Here is an 18,497-nt window from a genome sequence, read left to right on the forward strand (position 1 = left end):
AACAGTATGAAGAAGTGCCTCATTAAACTGCTGGACTGGTAGTTGGGAGGCGGGACTGGTAGTTGGGAGGCGGGACTGGTAGTTGGGGGATAGTGCTGGGCAGACTTATAGGGTCTGTGCCAGAGCTGGTGGTTGGGAGGCGGGGATAGGGCTGGCCAGACTTATACGGTCTGTGCACTGAAGAGGACAGTACAAATAAAAAAGTAGCACACATACGAATTTATCTTCTTGGGCAGACTGGATGGACCGTGCAGGTCTTTTTCTGCCGTCATCTACTATGTTTATGTAAGGTTATTGAGTTTATATGCATTGATGCAACGACAGTCTATAAGTATTAGCAATGGGCAGGGTGTGAGACTAATTGAGTGCTGTGAGCACAAGACAGAGGGTTGAGTCTCTTTATTTCCTGGGACATGTCTAAACCCTGGTGCAGGGTCCTAGGAGAATGCTGTTTTGCATTTAAAATTTCTCTCTTTAGCATGTTCCGGCTGTATGCTCAATCAAGTTTAGCTGAAATCTCTGAGGCCAGTGCACACTGTGACGTTATCAAGCACTGTTGTACCTCAAGGAGGTCGTCATTAAACCTCCTTGCTGTACCCCCATCATTGTCATTTGCGGCTGGGATGTTATGTCCTACAGCTACACATCAAAGGAGTTTGATGCATGATCACATGATGCAACCTGACAAAAATCAGGTTGCTTAATTTTTCTCATCCATTCTAAGAAATGGGTATCCAGTGCACGACATTTTCACCTTTTATTCCGAACCCTTCCAAAATGTCATCGATAGATACTTCCATATGTTTTGAGACCAAGGTGTTTTATAATTTCAGCAAATGATATCCTTGGCTCTTTGCACGTCCAAACATTATTTCAGCCTTACCAGAATCTTGAATCTGCTTTCTCTTCACTACAAGATTTGTTATAGTTTCAAAAATTAGTTTTATTTTAAAGCGTTTCTCATACATTCAGAAAGCAAGTGTCTACTTTTGAAATGTTGCTGGTCCCCACTAGTCCGTTTGCACTTGATTCCTCTCACTGGCCTGACAGCATCCTTTCTGCTCCCTTCAGTTTGTTTAGCACTGCCTTCTCCCCACGAAAGAAGTATTTGAAAGTATTTCTTATATAGTAAGCTTTTAATAAATATTATCGCAAAGAAATCAGCACACCACATGGGCAGGTCCTCCTGGGCTATTTTGATGAGGCGATGCTTTAATCTATATTTGATATCCAGTTATTAATTTCCAGGCTTCTATACTTTGCCACTTTTCTCTTGTCTGTCTTTGTGGAGCCTAAAGTAGAAGAAACCGCTCTCTCCTACGGTCAGTGCCGGTGCTACACATAACGGGGGGGGGGGGGGGGGGGGGGGGGGGGGGGTCTAGGGCAGACTCTAGGGTGGGGGCCACAAAGTTTGCTTGCAGATTGTCCCTCTTTTAAGTTCAGGAAGGTTTGGGGGGTCCCAGTACAATTGCCAAGCCCTGCCTACGGATGCAGACTGGGGAAAGGTGCTGGCCATGCCATTAGGTCTCCCCCTTCGCAGGTCGGAGTCAAACCTGTCCTGTGCCCCGCCCAAGCGTTCGACCACGCCCTCCTCTCCCCAGCGGGGGGAGGGGGGGTGTGAGCAGGGGACACCTGGCGGGACCTCGGAAGCCGCTTCATTCAATCACGCTGCGGGCCACAGTTGTTTCCTTCTCTGTTTAGGTGTGGATTTGAGGCCTCGAACCCAGACCTCCCCCTCCCCCCTCCCCCCCGACCACTGTCTGGAAGGGATCGCAAGCGCTGGGCGGACTCTGCTTGCATCGTGCGCTGCTGTTGCTCTGCCTCCTTCCGAGGGAAGGAGCCCAAACTTCACGTGCTGTGGCAACCCCTCGCTGGTTAATCCCAACACACAATCGCAGCTGCCAGCAAAAGGCTTGGGGAATAGGCAATAGCCTCGGACAATTCTCTTCTTCATGGACGCGATCGCTTTTTTACCTTTTTCTATTTCGATGCCTGCCAAAGGTCGCCTTTGATTATATTTTTTTTCCGGGGGTTGAGGGTGGGGGGACTGTGTGATGTAACTGGCGAAGAGGTAAATATGGTATGTTATTTTTAGAGAGGGGTTGTTTTCTTCTCCCATGCATTCTTTGCTGGATCGAAAGAAGAAGAAAAAGGACAGGGGTGTGAGTGTGAGGCTGGAGCCGCCTGCCGGCTCCTTGACACGGGCTCAGAGGATGGTGGGCTGTGTGGGCTGCTTCTGGCTACTGCTCTCCTCCTGCCTGGTGGCTGTTTGCAGCTTCAGCTTCATCTCCCCGGCTTGGATCGTTAAAGGCGGCAGCTTTAAAAACAAGGAGCCGGTGAGCTTTGGTTTGCTCTGGCATTGCTCCCAGAGCCTGGATCAGATGTCCGGCTGTTACACGTTCGGAGGGCTGGGGAAATTCAACGAGATTCCGTCCAGTTCTTGGCAGGTAAGTGCAAGGGAGAGAGATGGGGGAGTTGGGGGAGCACCTAGTAAGTGCTTTGAGGGCGCTGGTGGGAAGGGGGGGGGGGGTGAGATGATCGCTGATGTCAGTTATCTAATGCCACTCCTTGAAATTGTGCACGTTTGCCAGAGTTTTCGCAAAGAAAGCAAAGCCACAAACCTCACTAAATGGAGAAAGGCAGCGGCTGAAAGTCTGGAACTGGGTGGTGTCAGCAGTGAGATTCTGCTGCTGCAAGTTGAGCCCTTCACATCTGGTAGTCCGATGGAATCAGACATACTGGAGCTCTAGATAGAGAATCACAGAAATGTGGTTTGAAAAATGGTTTGAAATGTGTTTGACATTTAAAGAGCCGACACCAGCATCAGTGTCCTTTTGTCACCCATGCTGGACATCGAAACCCGAGGCAGTGTTTATTAACAGCACATCTGTATCGGCCTGCATCTGGTCTGGCCAGTGATGATACGAATTCCAAAGTAGTGGAAGGCCACACTCGGACACATTCCTTGTGAGGTCTGCTTCAGCTCCCCACTGTGAGGCTAGGAAGGTTGTTCCTCACTGCAGGATGGTTTAGGTTCTCTGTTCTTTGCTGGCAGGCTGACAAGTACTGCAAATGTTTGGTTATAGTATAACAAAGCAAAAGCGAGTTTGACAAAAAGGAAAATGTATTTATATTTAGTTTTAGTTCTGGCGAAGCAAAGTAGAAGTTGAATTCTGTCTAGCAGAATCGGTGCTTCAATTTCACAAATATGTTTACTATGGGCCTGGAAATGTAGGTGTAGCTAAAGCGGGTGCAGCAACTTGCCATCAGTTCATTAGATTGTCTCAGTGCCATCCTGTGGCAGCTGCTTCTGGTCTTGAATGCATCCAGCTCCCAGCTATCTTTCCATGGAATGCAACTCTAAGTACTTTTGCCACCATATTCTTAGGTTATTCTCTCTTATCCAGGTACATAAGAATAGCCATACTGGCTCAAACCAATGATCCATCTAGCCCAGTATCCTGCTTCCAACACTGGCCAATCCAGATCACAAGTACCTGGCAGAAACCAATTAGTAGCAACATTCCATGCTACCAATCCCAGGGCAAGCAGTGGCTTCCCTCATGTCCATCTCAATAACAGACTATGGACTTTTCCTCCAGGAACTTGTCCAAACATTTTTTAAACCCAGATACACTAACCACTGTTACCACATCCTCTAGCAGTGAGTTCCAGAGCTTAACTATTTTTTGAGTGAGAAAATGGCTCCTCCCATTTGTTTTAATAGTATTTCCATGTAATTTCATTGAGTGTGTATGTGTATGTATGGATGTATTGGATAAAGGTGTGCACCTAATACTAGGGTAATGCTTCCCTCTTCCCTAACCCTCAAAGATTGTTTTAAAGTCTGTTTTTCAGTTGCTTTTGCTGCTTTCGTTCATTCCTTGGATTTATCAGTGGCAAGCATTAAAATTCTGGATAGGGATCAGAACAGCAGCACTCAAATGTACAAGGGCATGTGATGGTTGGGGCAGAGTTAAAAAAAAACTCCCAATTTTTAGCAAGTAAGTGCAACATCAGACCAAAAAAGGGATGGTGCAGAATGATTTTGCTTGTCCACCTGAATTACCTGTGAGGAGGAGTTTTTTTTTTTTTTTTTTTGGGGGGGGGGGGGGGGGGTTGCTGCTGTTGCCAGAATCCATCAAAGAATTATAGCGCAAAGCTGAGATAATATAAAGGTTCATCATTCAAAGTTCATATTTCTTGCTGACTGAGTTGCACAAAGAAACTTTTGGGGGAGAAGGGAGAATATGTACTGATCTGTGAACTGAAATGTTTTGGGGAAGAGACAGGTAATCCCCCTCCTCACTCAGGATTTAAAAAAAACAAAACAGTTTTTACTGTGAGCACCAGGTTTATTTGGAGACTTCATCTTTTACACTTCTCCACTGAAACTCTACGCATGGGGTCCAGCAGCTAAAGACATAGAACCTGTGTGTTCCGTTTTAAGATTCTTCTGGTTTGTAAGATCCTCAAGGTGACGTGACTGCCTTCAGTATGTTTCTTCTTTTTACCCTATCTGCATCACCAGACAGCGATTTAGGGTGCAGATTGTCTCATGTACTCCAGATCACTGATTTTGTGTGTTTCCCCCTTTGCTAACTTTGTCTGCTCTGCTTGCATTTTTGATTTAAGGATGATAGGAATTGATTCTTATAACGGGACTCCCCTTGTATTTCACTTATATCCTAGGCTGCAAATGTAATTATCCCAGAGAATGTATGGCATGACATCTGCGTGGTATTTAAAAACTGATTAGTTCATATGACAAACAACATATCCATAATCGTAGCAACCTGTCATTTTTATTCATTCCGCGTAGCAAATGGAATTCAGGGCACGTAATCCATAACGATCCTGTCCTCTGTGTCATTCCATTAAACACATTCCTGATTAGCAGCTATTCCGTACTCATCTAATAAATGCCTTCCTTCAAAACCCAGGGACTGTTCATTTACCGCTCACATGGCTGTTGCGCCCAGATGTTGGCTGCTGGGTCGAGAAGCTGCTGCTTCTTCGTTCCAGCTGCAAAAGATTCTGGGTTCTCCCCACTGGGGATTTGTGCCATGACATTTACATAGTGAGACTTCACCATATACAGATACCAATACTGTCAGCGTGAGTGGAGATGGTGCTTATGGATGAAAAACCCCTGATTAAATTGAAGCAAACCCTTCAGAAAATATTTAAGAACCAGTAACTGGTGTCAGAATGCCAGGAGTGGGACAGGTATTCACCGGGGGGGGGGGGGGGGGGGGGGGTTGGGTTCCAGAGGATCTACTGAGCCATAACTCCCGGGTGCCAAGGTTACGTGCAAAGCTGGTATCCATCATGGAAATGTTACTTACAGGAGAGATGAAGGAAAGCTTTCTATCGTAGTATTTATTTCTTTTCTGCATGAGGAGTGTATGGTGGAGAGCGTGTAATTCTGCCCTTTCCTGGGTTCCAGTTCTCATACTAGATATAGAAAGTAGTATTTTCTACCTAGATACAATAAAGCAAGGCGCAGTGCCCCCCCCCCCCCCGGGTGCACGGGGCCGCCATTAACATGGCGCCGTGCCCCGACGGGGCATGTGCACAGATCCCAGCGGGGTGCAAGCAGAGTCCAGTGGGAATTTTTCCCACCATACGGCAGCACTCCGCTGGGATGGGTGGAGAGAAAAAGGGGTATATAACCCTGAAGTGGAGCCTGGACGTCCTCTTCCGGTGTCCGGGCATCAGACTACACCCAGCCCCCCCCCTCCCCGAGAAGAAATGTAATGCGATCACAGATGTACTATGTCGCACCTTTGGCGGGGTACCCAAGCCTGAGGGAGTAAGCTAGGCAGCCGGGATAGCTGCGCTTACGATTGAGCTACCTTGTTTTGCGGCGGGGAGCTCGGTATCTGGTTGACCAGTCTTGCTAAATTGCGGCGGACTGGGTAGGCTACTAAGCCTGAAGGCTGACTGGCTTGGGTATACCCAGGGTTATGATGTTTATATTTAAAATAAAGCTGCAGCCAAGTTGTGCCATTTCAAGAAATATCTTGAGTCCTGTTGTTATTTAATGTCATGAATACCATTAGCCCCGAGAGGTCTCGGCTGCCTATGTTAAAACTTGTTGCCCAGCTGCCTTTCGTTCCACCCTGTGGAACCACCCCAGTGCCTCTTCTCCCCTTTCTTCTTTTGTTTGAGCTGGTGCAGTGATGCAGGCATAGTATTGAACCTCTTGGTGACAGAGCTCTAGATGGAATCTCTCACACCACCCAACTCATGAGCTGCTTTCTTACTACCAGATACAGATTTTTTTTGTTTCTCCTTGTGACCCTGGGCAAGTCTCTTAACCCTCCATTGCCCCAGGTACGAAAACAGATTGCAAGTCCACCAGGGACAGAAAAAGTACCTGCATAAAATATGTAAACCACTTTGGTTGTATCACAGAAAGGCGGTATATCAAATCCATGACCCTTTATTGTTTATTGCACAGAATATGCTACATCGCTCTATCTAAGAGAAGGTCAAAGTGGTTTACAAAGGTAATAAAATCAAAGGAAAGTAAGAATGCAATAAAATTGATAGGACAGACCTTAACTTTTCAGTCACAACAGAAGAAAATAGAACAAATTAAAGAATTGACTGTAATCTTAAGGAAGTACCCTGTCTCCCAGGCACTCCAGAAGTCTACTTAGAAGCATAGGGCACAAAACCATATGCCAGTTCAAAATAAAGGGGATCGTTTACTAAGACGCAGTAGTGTTTTTAGCTCACAGTAGAAATCAGCTGGCATTCAGCTGGGCATCTCGGCGTTTACCGCCAGCTGATTTCTACCGCAAGCTAAAAACTCTGTTCAGTGGCGTATCAAGGGGGGGGCGGTGGGGGCGGTCCGCCCTGGGTGCACGCCGCTGGGGGGTGCCGCGGTGCGCGCCTGCTGCGAGAGTTCGCTAACTTCTTTCGTTCGCTGCAGCTCCCTCTGCCCTGGAACAGGTTACTTCCTGTTCCGGGGCAGAGGGAGCTGCAGCGAACGAGCAAATTTAGTAAACGCAGCAGGCGCGCGCTGCGGCACCCCCCCCAGCGGCATGCACCCGGGGAGGCTCTTTCGCCGGGGGGGGGGTCCGCACTGCATCGGGGAGGGGGGGCGCTGCACCCGGGGGGGGGGGGCGGGGCGCCGCCCCGGGTGTCCGCCCCCCTAGGAACGCCACTGACTCTATTGCAGCTTAGTAAAGGACCCCCAAATGTTTTGAGTTCAGATTTAAACATAGGAAATGACAGTTTTTTTTCCTCTCTAGTTTAATCTTTTACCTCGTTATATTATAATGTTCACGGAAACAGGAAATGAGGGCGGGACCAGAGCTGAGAAAGAAGGGAAGGCTGATGCCGAGCCTTCTCACCTTTCACTGCCGCCACGACCTGAGGTAATATGAGTTTTAAATTCTGGGCGGCAGGAAGGCAAGGACGGAGGACTGTTGAGGGAGAAGAGGGCAGGCAGGTCGGTCTGGGGTTGTAGACGGAACATCCGACAGCTCGTTCTGGTTGGGTGATGGCGAGCTAGAAAATATTGGGGGTGCTCGAGCACACAAAGCTCCCATGGAGTCTGCGCCTATGTGACTCCTGACGCAGGCATCTCTATAGCCGAAACACGTCCCGTGTTGAGTCTACTGTATCTGGTCTCTTAATAAATTATACTACAATCAGCTTCTGGAAATTCTGCATGCTGTGGTTGGTCATTATCCCTTCCCTAATTCCCCCGGCTTTAAAAGTGAGACACAGAATCTTAAAATGTATCCGCTATCAGATAGGAAGCCAATGTAGAGAGTGCAACTTTGCTGTCACGTAATCACTTCTGTGTGGCACAGCATCTGAGCAGCAGTGTTTTATAATGATTATAAGTGACATAGGGGTCCTTTTACTAAAGTGCACTGAAAAATGGCCTGTGCTGGTGTTGATGCGTGTTCAGCGCACCTGCAAAAAAGTCCTTTTTTTTGGCCAAAAATGGACGTGTGGCAAAATAAAAATTGGCGCATCCATTTTGGGCCTGAGACTTTACCACCACCCATTGACCTAGCGGTACGGTCTCATAAGTTAACCGGGTGGTAATGGTCTATGTATGTACAATGCCGTTTACTGCCCGGTTAGTGCCATGTGCCGGTTAGTGGACGCACGTAAAAAATGAATTACTCCCTGGGCCACGTGGTAGCCGGGCAGTAGTTCAAAACTGACATGCGTAAGATGCACACAGGCACCTACATGGCTTAGTAAAAGGGCCCCATAATTGGTACTTAGGAATCCTGGCGTAAACCAAATCACAGTAGTCTGGTTGTGGAATAATTAAATGCTTGCACAAAGGTATGTAATGCTGAGGGATTGAGAAAACTGTGTAAGGTGTGAAGACAACGAAGAGCTAAAAAGCCCCGTTTAAGAACTTGAGAAATTTGCCCTTGAATGACAGCTTAGAATCAAATATGACCCCAAGGTATCGAAAAGATTATACCAGGTTATAGATGGATCTGGGTTATGACCATGAAACCAATTTTCTTTGGATTAAGAACCAGTTCATGAGAACCTAACCATTGTGATAATGCTGTAAGACTTGCTATAGTGGTTGAAGATTGATGAAAACAGGAGAGGTGGGGAAAATTGTCAACATAGTAAAATGCTCTGATATTGAAATTTTGCACTGATGTAGCTGAAGGACTCATAAAGATGTTAAAAAGTAGATGTGAGAGGATAGAGGATAGATACTGTTATTGAATAACTAGTAAAACATGCCCGTTTCTGGCGCAAATGAAACGGGCGCTAGCAAGGTTTTCCTCCCGACCCCCCCCCCCCCCCGCTCACCCCTTCGGCGTTATGAAGGCACTGACTGCCATAGTTGCTGACCTCGTCAACGCACGCCAACGCCACCTTCAGTGTGCTGAGTCGGTTGTGAAGCCACTGACGCCATAGCTCCGCCCTCGACGTCATCACGTTTGACGCGAGGGCGGGGCCCCAACACAGTGATTTTGGTGGCTTCACCACCATGAACCCTTCAAACAGGAAGGAAGTGCCCGGAGGAACTGACAGTGACGTCAGTGTCCTCAGAACGTTGAGGGTGAGTTTTATTATATAGGATTGTACTGCTGTAACTATCTATTGCCTGTGTCTAAATTATTCTTGTTGTACATTGCCTTGGGTGAATTTCTTCAGAAAGGCATTAAATCCTAATAAGTCAAAAGTTAGAATGGAGAAACCTCTGTATGTGTGTGTGAACAGAAAACGAGCATGCAGATAAGTAAGAAGAAAACCAGTTTAAGACCGTGCCACTCAGGACAATATCAGAAAGACGAGATGAGAGTAGGGAGTGGCCAATAAGGTCGAAGGCAGCTGATAGGTCTAGTGACACTACTAAAACCAAATAACCTGAATTGAGAATAGAGAACCTCACTAAGAAATGCAGCTGTGGTGGTTTCTGTGCTATGATGAGCAAGAAAACCTGATTGTCCACCCATAGACGCAAAATTAGAGACCAACTTTAGTAAATAGTTCCCCCAGTTCTGCATGGACTGGGTAAGGGAAGATTTATTTGAGTCTCTCCAGCACTGGCTGTTGGGCAAGCTTGACTTCTGTCTAAACCAGACTAAGAACTAGAACTTTCTAATGCCATACATGTGCATTATTAATAAATATGTGGGTCCCACTTTATAAAGTATGACCTGTGGTAAATAATGCACAATAATATATCTTGGTACACACTAATGCAGAGACACATTTCAGTAAATCTAGTTATTAATGAAGTACTTCTTAGGATCAGCATCATTAATGCAGCCTATCTCTTCACTACAGTAAAGTGCTTTTCTCCCCCCCACCCCATACCAATTTGGAAAATAGAGACTTACTCAGAGTGTTTCCCCATGTTGTGTCTGAAGATGAAGCTCTATAGACTAAGGCAGTGGTTCCCAAACTTGGTCCTGGAGGCACCCCAGTCAGTCAGGTTTTCAGGTTATTTACAATGACTATTCATGAGAGAGATTTGCATGCACTGCCTCCACTACATGCAAATCTCTCTCCTGAATGTTCATTGTAGATATCCTGACTGGCTGGGGTGCCTGCAGGACCAGGCTTGGGAACCATTGGACTAAGGAGCTTGTGATATTGTACATACAAGCCGTTAAGCCCATTAAAATGGGCATCATTTCTTATTTCTGAAATGTAATTTAAAAGTTGATGAACGTAATGTGAGTTGATGTCTATAGTACACTTTTATATACTATGTGTAAACAGCATTAAATCCTTCAATTAATTTACCTTGTTCTAATGTCTCTTTAACTAAAACTTTTACATCTGAAGCGGTAGCGTGTGCGGGTGGGTCTGCTTAGTTCAGGTCCGGTGCAGTGGCATTTGCGTGTCGGCGTAGTGGTCTCCATGTCCTCTGTTGCTTCTTGCGGTTTCCTGTTTTGTCTCCGCCGCGGTCCCACACAACATTCCCATTGGCTGCCTTGCTCTGTCCCCTGCCCTTCCTCCATGTCCAGCAACCCTCCTCGCAGCTGCTCTCTCCTTCCTCTGTGCCGGGCCCCCTGCAGTGACATCGCATCAATCTGCAGCCCTTTAACACTTAGGCGAGAGACGCTGTCATGTCAGTGCAGGGGGCCCGGCAATGAGGGGGGCGGGTGTGGGTCTTGGAGGGTTTTGCGGCGATCTCGTGGGGGTGTAGGTGTGGGAGTGGCGGCGTAGTTATTGGGCCCTTCACGGAGGGGTGCGGCAGCGGTGATGTCATGGAGGGGGGTGGAGGTAGGTGCTCCGGCGGATGCGACCTCAGGGAGATTGTTGGAGGATGCAGCGCTTGTGGCATTGACCTCGTGGGGTTGGAAGGGTGGGAGCGGCGGCGTAGTGGGTGTAGTGACACATGCGCAGAACAGCTGTGCTGTTCTGCGCACGAGCGGCACGTTGGTTACAGCTCATTTATTAGAGAGATGTCTAAGCTGGAACTATGGTTACCTGTTTGTGAATGGTTAACATGCAACAAGGTGTGAGTCATTTGCCTAATAATATAAATCAGTCTAGTACAACTTTCAGATTGAGCACACCAGGAGATAAAAACAGGCTCTGGTATGGATTATTGCTTGCAGCTCAGCTGTGACAGTAATGCACTTTTATGTTCTTCCCAGGCAGAGTACATGAAGCCATATCCTTTGCCTTTTTTCCAGAGACAATCGAGTGCCTCTGACATCTTAAGCAGTTTTATAAATGCAAAGAAGCTGAAAATGTCAACAACGGTTTGTGTGCCTGCTGTGGAATGGAGCTCATCAGTTTATTAAGCGCTCTGTACTGGAGATAATAGAAAACCCGAAGGCCCAGAGATCTTCACCCTAAGAGACTCTGTTATTAGCACTCAGTGCACTGTGTGGAGATCCCTGGAGCTGAAGAGAAAAGCAGCATCCGATAATGCAAACTCCATATCGCATGCAAAATGTGTGGACTTTCTGAAAGAAAGACAAGAGAGGTGTTTCAAGAAATGATCACTAAATACTGTCTCTGTGTTCTTCAGGGATTATGATGCTTATTCCATGTCAGATTCTACTGCATAATTCTTTATAAGAACATCTGATTTCTTGTTTCCTTATATTTAACTCTTTGATTAGTTCATGATGTGCCCTGAGGTGGGGTTAAATGTTCTGGATAGGCATTTCACAGCTGGGCGTAACTAAATAAAGCAGGGAATGAAAATGAACAATCAAGTTAAAACACAGAGGGCCACACTGTGGGCAGAGTTTTGGAACGGCACATCTGTTGCCAAATGGTTTTATTTCTGGCAACATAAAGAAAATCACAAGCAAACCTTTTCTATAGAAACGGAAAATAAGTGAATCTACAAAGCAAGTAGTAATCTTGCACACACTTTGAGCTATGCTGCTACATTGGAATCTTTGAAAATGTACTAGGGCTGATCACTTAAATTTATATTCAGAATTTCACTAAGGACCTGCTATTCAGTTGGCGGCAATCAGTGTTTTGCTGACTGCTGCTGGCACTAAATCCAGAAATTCAATGCTGGGCCATGTCTAGGAGTTGGCCTTGAATTTCCAGGTTTGCAGACCCAGCTAACACATAGCTGGAGAAGTTCTGAATAGCAGCAGTTAACTGGCTTTGGAACACTGCTGCTTTTTAACATATTTATAAATGATCTAGATATGGGGATAACTAGTGAGGTAATTATATTTGTTGATGACACAAAGTTATTCAAAGTTGTTAAATCGCAGGAGGATTGTGAACAATTGCAAGAGGACCTTACGAGCCCGGGCATCCAAATGGCAGGTGACGTTTAATGTGAGCAAGTGCAAAGCGGTGCATGTGGGAAAGGGGAACCCAAACTATAGTTACGTAATACAAAGTTCCACATTAGGAGTCACTGACCAGGAAAGGGATCTAGGTGTCATCATTGATGATACGTTGAAACCCTCTGCTTAGTGTGCGGCGGCCGCAGCTAAGAAAGCAAATAGAATGCTAGATATTATTGGGAAAGGAATGGAAAACAAAAATGAGGACATTATAATGCCTTTGTATTGCTCCATGGTGCGACCGCACTTTGAATATTGTGTGCAGTTCTGGTCACCACATCTCAAAAAAGATGTGGAGGAGCATAATCGAAAGTGGGTGCCCATCTCCGTGGGCGCCCATCTCCGTGGGCGGCCATGCAAAGGGGCGGGACAAACCGTATTTTCGAAAAAAGATGGGCGCCCATCTTTTTTTCGATAATATGGGTTGTGCGGGGCAAATGCGTAGGATTTGGGTGTTTTTGAGTTGGGTGCTATTGGTTTTCAGCGATAATGGAATCCGAAGGTGCCCAGCTCAAAAATGACCAAATTTAAGGCATTGGGTCGTGGGAGGGGCCAGGATTCGTAGTGCACTGGTCCCCCTCACATGCCAGGACACCAACTGGGCACCCTAGGGGGCAATTTTACAAATTAAAAAAAAAATTAAAATAGCTCCCAGGTGCATAGCACCCTTCCCTTGTGTGCTGAGCCCCCCAAATCCCTCCCAAAACCCACTGCCCACAAGTCTACACCATTACCATAGCCCTAAGGGGTGCAGGGGGCACCTACATGTGGGTACAGTGGGTTGTGGGGGGTTTTGGAGGGCTCAACATTAACCAGCACAAGTGGAACAGGTAGGGGGGGATGGGCCTGGGTCCGCCTGCCTGACGTCCACTGCACCCACTAAAAACTGCTCCAAGGGACCTGCATACTGCTGTCAGGGAGCTGGGTATGACATTTGAGGCTCGCATACAGGCTGTCAAAAAAAGTTTTTAAAGTTCTTTTTTTGTGGTGGGAGGAGTTAGTGACCACTGGGGGAGTCAGGGGAGGTCATCCCCGATTCCCTCCGGTGGTCATCTGGCCAGTTGGGGCACTTTTTTGGGAGTTGGGTCGTGAAAAAAAAGGGTCCAGCAAAAGCAACCCAAATTCTCGCTTCTGCCGCCCTTTTTTTTCGATTATTGGCCGAAGGCGCCCATCTCTCCTCGGCTGATAAACACGCCCCAGTCCCACCTTCACCACGCCTTCGACATGCCCCCATCAACTTTGTTCGTTCCCGCAACAGAGTGCAGTGCAGTTGAAGACGCCCAAAATCGGCTTTCGATTATACCGATTTGGGCGCCTTTGTGAGATGGGCACCCATCTCCCGATTTGGGTCGAAATATGGGTGCCCATCACTTTCGAAAATAAGACGGATTATGGAATTAGAAAAGGTACAGAGAAGGTCGACAAAAATGATAAATAGGATGGGACAACTTCCCTATGAGGAAAGGCTAAAGTGGCTAGGGCTCTTCAGCTTGGAGAAAAGACGGCTGAGGGGAGACACGATAGAGGTCTATAAAATAATGAGTGGAGTGGAATGGGTAGATGTGAGTTTCTTGTTTACTCTTTCCAAAAATACTAGGACTAGGGGGCACACAATGAAGCTACAAAGTAGTAAATTTAAAATGAATTGGAGAAAATATTTATTCACTGAATGTGTAATTAAACTCTGGAATTTGTTGCCAGAGAATGTTGTAAAAACAGTTAGGTTAGCGGGGTTTAAAAAAAGGTTTGAATAGCTTCTTTAAAGAAAAGTCCATAAGCCATTATTAAAATAGATTTGGGGAAAATCCACTGCTTATTTCTAGGATAAGCAGCATAAAATATATTGTACTGTTTTGGGATCTTGCCAGGTTCTTGTGACCTGGATTGGCCACTGTTGGAAACAGGATGCTGGGCTTGATGGACCTTCGGTCTGTCCCAGTATGGCAGTACTTATGTACTTAAGAGCTATCATGCTAGTACTTTTGCTTATCAGGCTGCTACCCACTGGAATTGTCTTCCCTGTAATAGTAGGGGTCATGCTAATTATGTTAAATTTAGGACATTGTTAAAATCTTTTATATTTAGAAAATACTGGTCTTAGTAATTGCTGTGCACTATTCTTGGCAACTCTTTTTTAAACTGTGTGTCTTGATATGAGATGATTTCTGTGATTTATTGCTGGGGCCCTTCAGTTTCTTCACTATGAGGCCCTTTTACTAAGCGGCAGTAAGCCCACCGCAGGCTTACCACCCGCCAAATGACCACCAGGCTACCGTAGCAGCCTGACGATAGTCCCCACCCCCAGTGCGCACCATTTCCTGTGCTACAAAGAAATTTCTATTTTTGTAGTGCCGGTGTTTACCCAGTGATAATTGGGCAGTGCTCAATGGGTGGCGGTAAGTGCTCTCCCTCTGAAATGGCTGCACAGTAAGTGATGCACTTACCATATGGCCATTTCTTTAAAGAACAAAGAGACAACCTTTTACCGGCTGTGGTAAAAGGGGGCCTCAGAGTGCATCAGAAATACGTGCTGATGCTAGCGCAAGCCCCCATTTACCACAACTTAGTAAAAGGACCCCTGTGTAAGCCACACTGAACTCATGAGGCATGTGTGGGGTATAAGTGTCTTTATTGTAATGCAATAATTGGAGTTAATTGGCACTAATTTGTAGTTACGCATATAACTGCACTTAGTTGCTATTCTAGAAATTTAGCATGGAAAAGCTATAGCACATAACTGCAAGGGGGGGGGGGGTGCAAGTGGGAGGGGCAACGGTCAGGTCAGAGATGAACCCAGCACTTATGGGCTAAAATTCTAGAGCAGGTTTTCAGGATACCCACAACGAATATGCATGAGATAGATTTGCATGTCCTACCCCCATTGCATACAAATGTATCTCATGCATATTCATTGTGGGCATCCTGAAAACCTGACTGGCTGGGTGTGTCCCAAGGACTGGGTCGAGAACCCCTGTTCTAGAGTACTGTCAGCTACATCTGCAACTGTAACATTTAATTGTGGTCGCTTATATCAGCCATTGATTAGTAATTCTATAACGGATGTTACGTGAGTATTGCCAATATAGAATTCACTCATAGTGCGCAGCATTGTAGAGAAATGTTGACAACTTTTTCAGAATTCCCCCCTTTGTTTTTCAAATCAGTTTTTCATTCTCTTCTCTTTGACAGCAATGACCAGCACACATGAGGAGAAATGGTTCACAGCAAGGCTTTATATAATTCTGCTTCTTTCTCTGTGCAAGTTCTTTCTCTTTGGGGCTCTTCAGGGAGTGGATAATGGAAGGAGAAATGGCAGATTTGCAGACTGGATTTAGTCTCTTAGGTGTGGCCATCCATTCATGTGTCTGTGTGTGTTTTAGTGCATTGGATTCTTTGCCAGAAATTTACAAAGACAGCCATGCCACCTTGATAGCAAATCAAATTCTTTCTTTTGTATTCTCCAGAACACATTTTTCTCCCAGTTTTGTTCATTTTATGTTGTCCTCACATTCCCCTGGAGTGCTGTCCAGCATGGTTGCCTATATAATCCTGGTTACTCCTGTTACCTGCACCCTGGAGGGGAGGCTCCTTTAGATGCTGACTCCTTTTGTGCTGCTCTGTGCCAGCAGGTGGCAGTGTTCTAACAGTCATCCTCCCTGCTCCTGGGGTCTCAGAATAAGATAAGGGAATGAGGCCCAGATGCACTAAACCTTAACGACCCTTTAACGAAGAAATTTTCAACCTTAGCATGCATTAAAGGCCATTTTCCGACGACACTAGCAGCTAACGAAAATGGAATGCAAATGAGTAACTACCATTGAAATGTGGACAATTCGGGATGCACTAACCATACCAACGATTGCAACGAATCATTTACCGTGATAAATTTAACGTGAGGTCAGACCTGCCGTTAAAGCCTGAGCTGTCATCTCCCCGCTTCCCCCTGCAGCATAAAAATCCAAGCTGGCATGTTTAAAAACAAAAGTGAGATAAACAACACAAACATGCTTTCCCCTGCATAAAATATAAAATCTAAACAAACATCAAAAAAGGATCGGGAGGGGGCAAAGACACTCATCAGGAGCATCCTGTATGGACGGCCTTGCCCCCCGCCCGAGGTCGCCGCTGCTTCCCGCTTCTCCCTGTATTAAATGAAAACTCAAAATAAAAATCAAAACTTTTGCAGCGCCGGGCCCCCCTCCCTTCCTGTCTCTCTCTTTCTCCTTCTCCCACCACTGCTCCGCCTCTCGCCATCCTCCACCCCCATGCCCCGCCCCCCTGAGGTCATCGCCGCCGCTCCCCCCTCCACCGGACCCCCCCTCTGCCTTACCGGGCCCGCGCAGCGCCTCTCACCTCTGTGTGAAGGCGCTGCACGGGCAAGAAGAACATCAGCTGATCGACGCAAGTCTTCAGGACATCTCTCCTTCCCCAGGTCACGCCCCCATCAGACATAAGCAACCTACGTAGTTACTATGTCAGACGGGGGCGTGCCCAGGTCAGGGAAGGAGAGACATCCTGAAGACTTGCGTCGATCAGCTGTTGTCTTGCCCGTGCAGCGCCTTCACACAGAGGTGAGAGGCGCTGCACGGGCCCGGTAAGGCGGAGGGGGGGCCTGGTGGAGGGGGGAGAGGCGGCGATGACCTCAGGGGGGCGGGGCACGGGGCAGAGGACGGCGGGAGGCAGAGCAGTGGTGGGAGAAGGAGAAAGAGAGAGACAGGAAGGGAGGGGGGCCGGCGCTGCAAAAGTTTTGATTTTTATTTTGAGTTTTTATTTAATACAGGGAGAAGTGGGGAGCAGTGGCGACCTCGGGGGGGGGGGGGGGGGAAGACCGTTCATACAGGACGCTCCTGATGAGCGCCTTTGCCCCTCCCGATCCTTTTTTGATGTTTGTTTATATTTTATGCAGGGGAACGTGGGGAGCCACGTGTTTGTGTTGTTTTTTTTGTTTGTTTTGACATTTGTGGCATGCGCAGAGCAGCCAGAATAATGCTTGGCTGCTCTGCGCATGCTTTAGGGGCTGATTACCAACGGGGATTACACCAATTTAACGAATCTTTAATGCATTGTACTTTACAATACCGTACCGAACATTAAAGACTTGTTTTTTTGGTGCATTCTTCGTTTTTTAAAATTCGTTAAGGACTTTTACGTTTTACATTTTTTTACGTTTGGTTGATGCATCTGGGCCTGAGACCAATTGTGGACACTTCTGGCTCAAAGCAGAATAATTACTACCCCTTCAAAAGTTAACAACACTTTTCTGATATAAGACACACCTAGGGCCCTGTTTACTAAACTGCGCTAGAGGCGTGCTAGCATTTTTAGCGTGCGCTAAATGCTAGAGACACCTATAGGAATATATGGGTGTCTCTAGCATTTAGCATGTGCTAATTTTTAGCATGTACTAAAAGTGCTAGTGCACCTTAGTAAACAGGGTCCCTAGAGTTTAAATACATCCAAATATGTATATATTTATGTGTATGCTTTGTATGACTCCTAACCGCTACTCACTTGCCCTGTATCCTTTTATCCCCACCTTTAATTCCCTTATCTCTTAGTTGTTCTGTCTGTTTGTTCTGTTCTATTTACCTCTTAGTTGTTCTGTCTGTCAGTTCTGTCCTATTTAGATTGTGAGCTGTTTGAGCAGGGACTGTCTTTTTCATGTATGGTGTACAGTGCTGCGATTGCCTTTTGGCGCTATAGAAGTGATAAGTAGTAGTAGCCATGCTATAATAATGTATGCGTTATATAAACCTGCTAAGATGCATTTGAATAATCTTGTGCTGGTTTTTATGTAAGTACCTAGTGCTGAATCCAGCAGGGACTTTGGCATGTCTGTCTGAAGGCAGTGCAGCAGGATTCCAGCAGGCAGTTGACCATTAAAGACATCTCTTAATTAATACCTCAGGGATGTTTCTTGGTTAAGCAGTCCGCTATTCCGCTAGCTTGACTCAAGGGAGAGCATTCACGCTGCCTCCCTCAGGCCCTGATGCTCAGAAGCAAATGCAAGGGGTCATTCCTAAGGCTCTGTACTGCTGAACCTTTCACCAGTGAGAGGCGTGTAATAGATCATCCTTCACAGGCAACTGATGTGACAGAGAGCTGTTGTCCCCAACTTACCCTCTTCCTCACCATGAGCTACTCATGCTTATAGTTTATTTATTTATTGTTTTTCTAAAGGACGTAGTTTACTCAGATGTTCCCATT

At 46.4% G+C, this 18,497-nt stretch overlaps 1 protein-coding gene across 1 annotated transcript in view; it reads left to right on the forward strand.

The window, feature by feature from the left end:
- Positions 1–1,829: 1,829 nt before the first annotated feature.
- LOC115456558 (transmembrane protein 211-like) overlaps positions 1,830–18,497 on the forward strand; it is a 193,712-nt gene continuing 177,044 nt past the window's right edge. The window contains exon 1 of the mRNA XM_030185715.1: positions 1,830–2,447. Coding sequence (XP_030041575.1) covers positions 2,118–2,447 — 330 coding nt within the window. The 5' untranslated portion in view covers positions 1,830–2,117. The remainder of the gene's footprint in view (positions 2,448–18,497) is intronic.

The sequence above is a fragment of the Microcaecilia unicolor genome, chromosome 13 (assembly GCF_901765095.1).
Source record: "Microcaecilia unicolor chromosome 13, aMicUni1.1, whole genome shotgun sequence".
Classification (NCBI taxonomy): domain Eukaryota; kingdom Metazoa; phylum Chordata; class Amphibia; order Gymnophiona; family Siphonopidae; genus Microcaecilia; species Microcaecilia unicolor.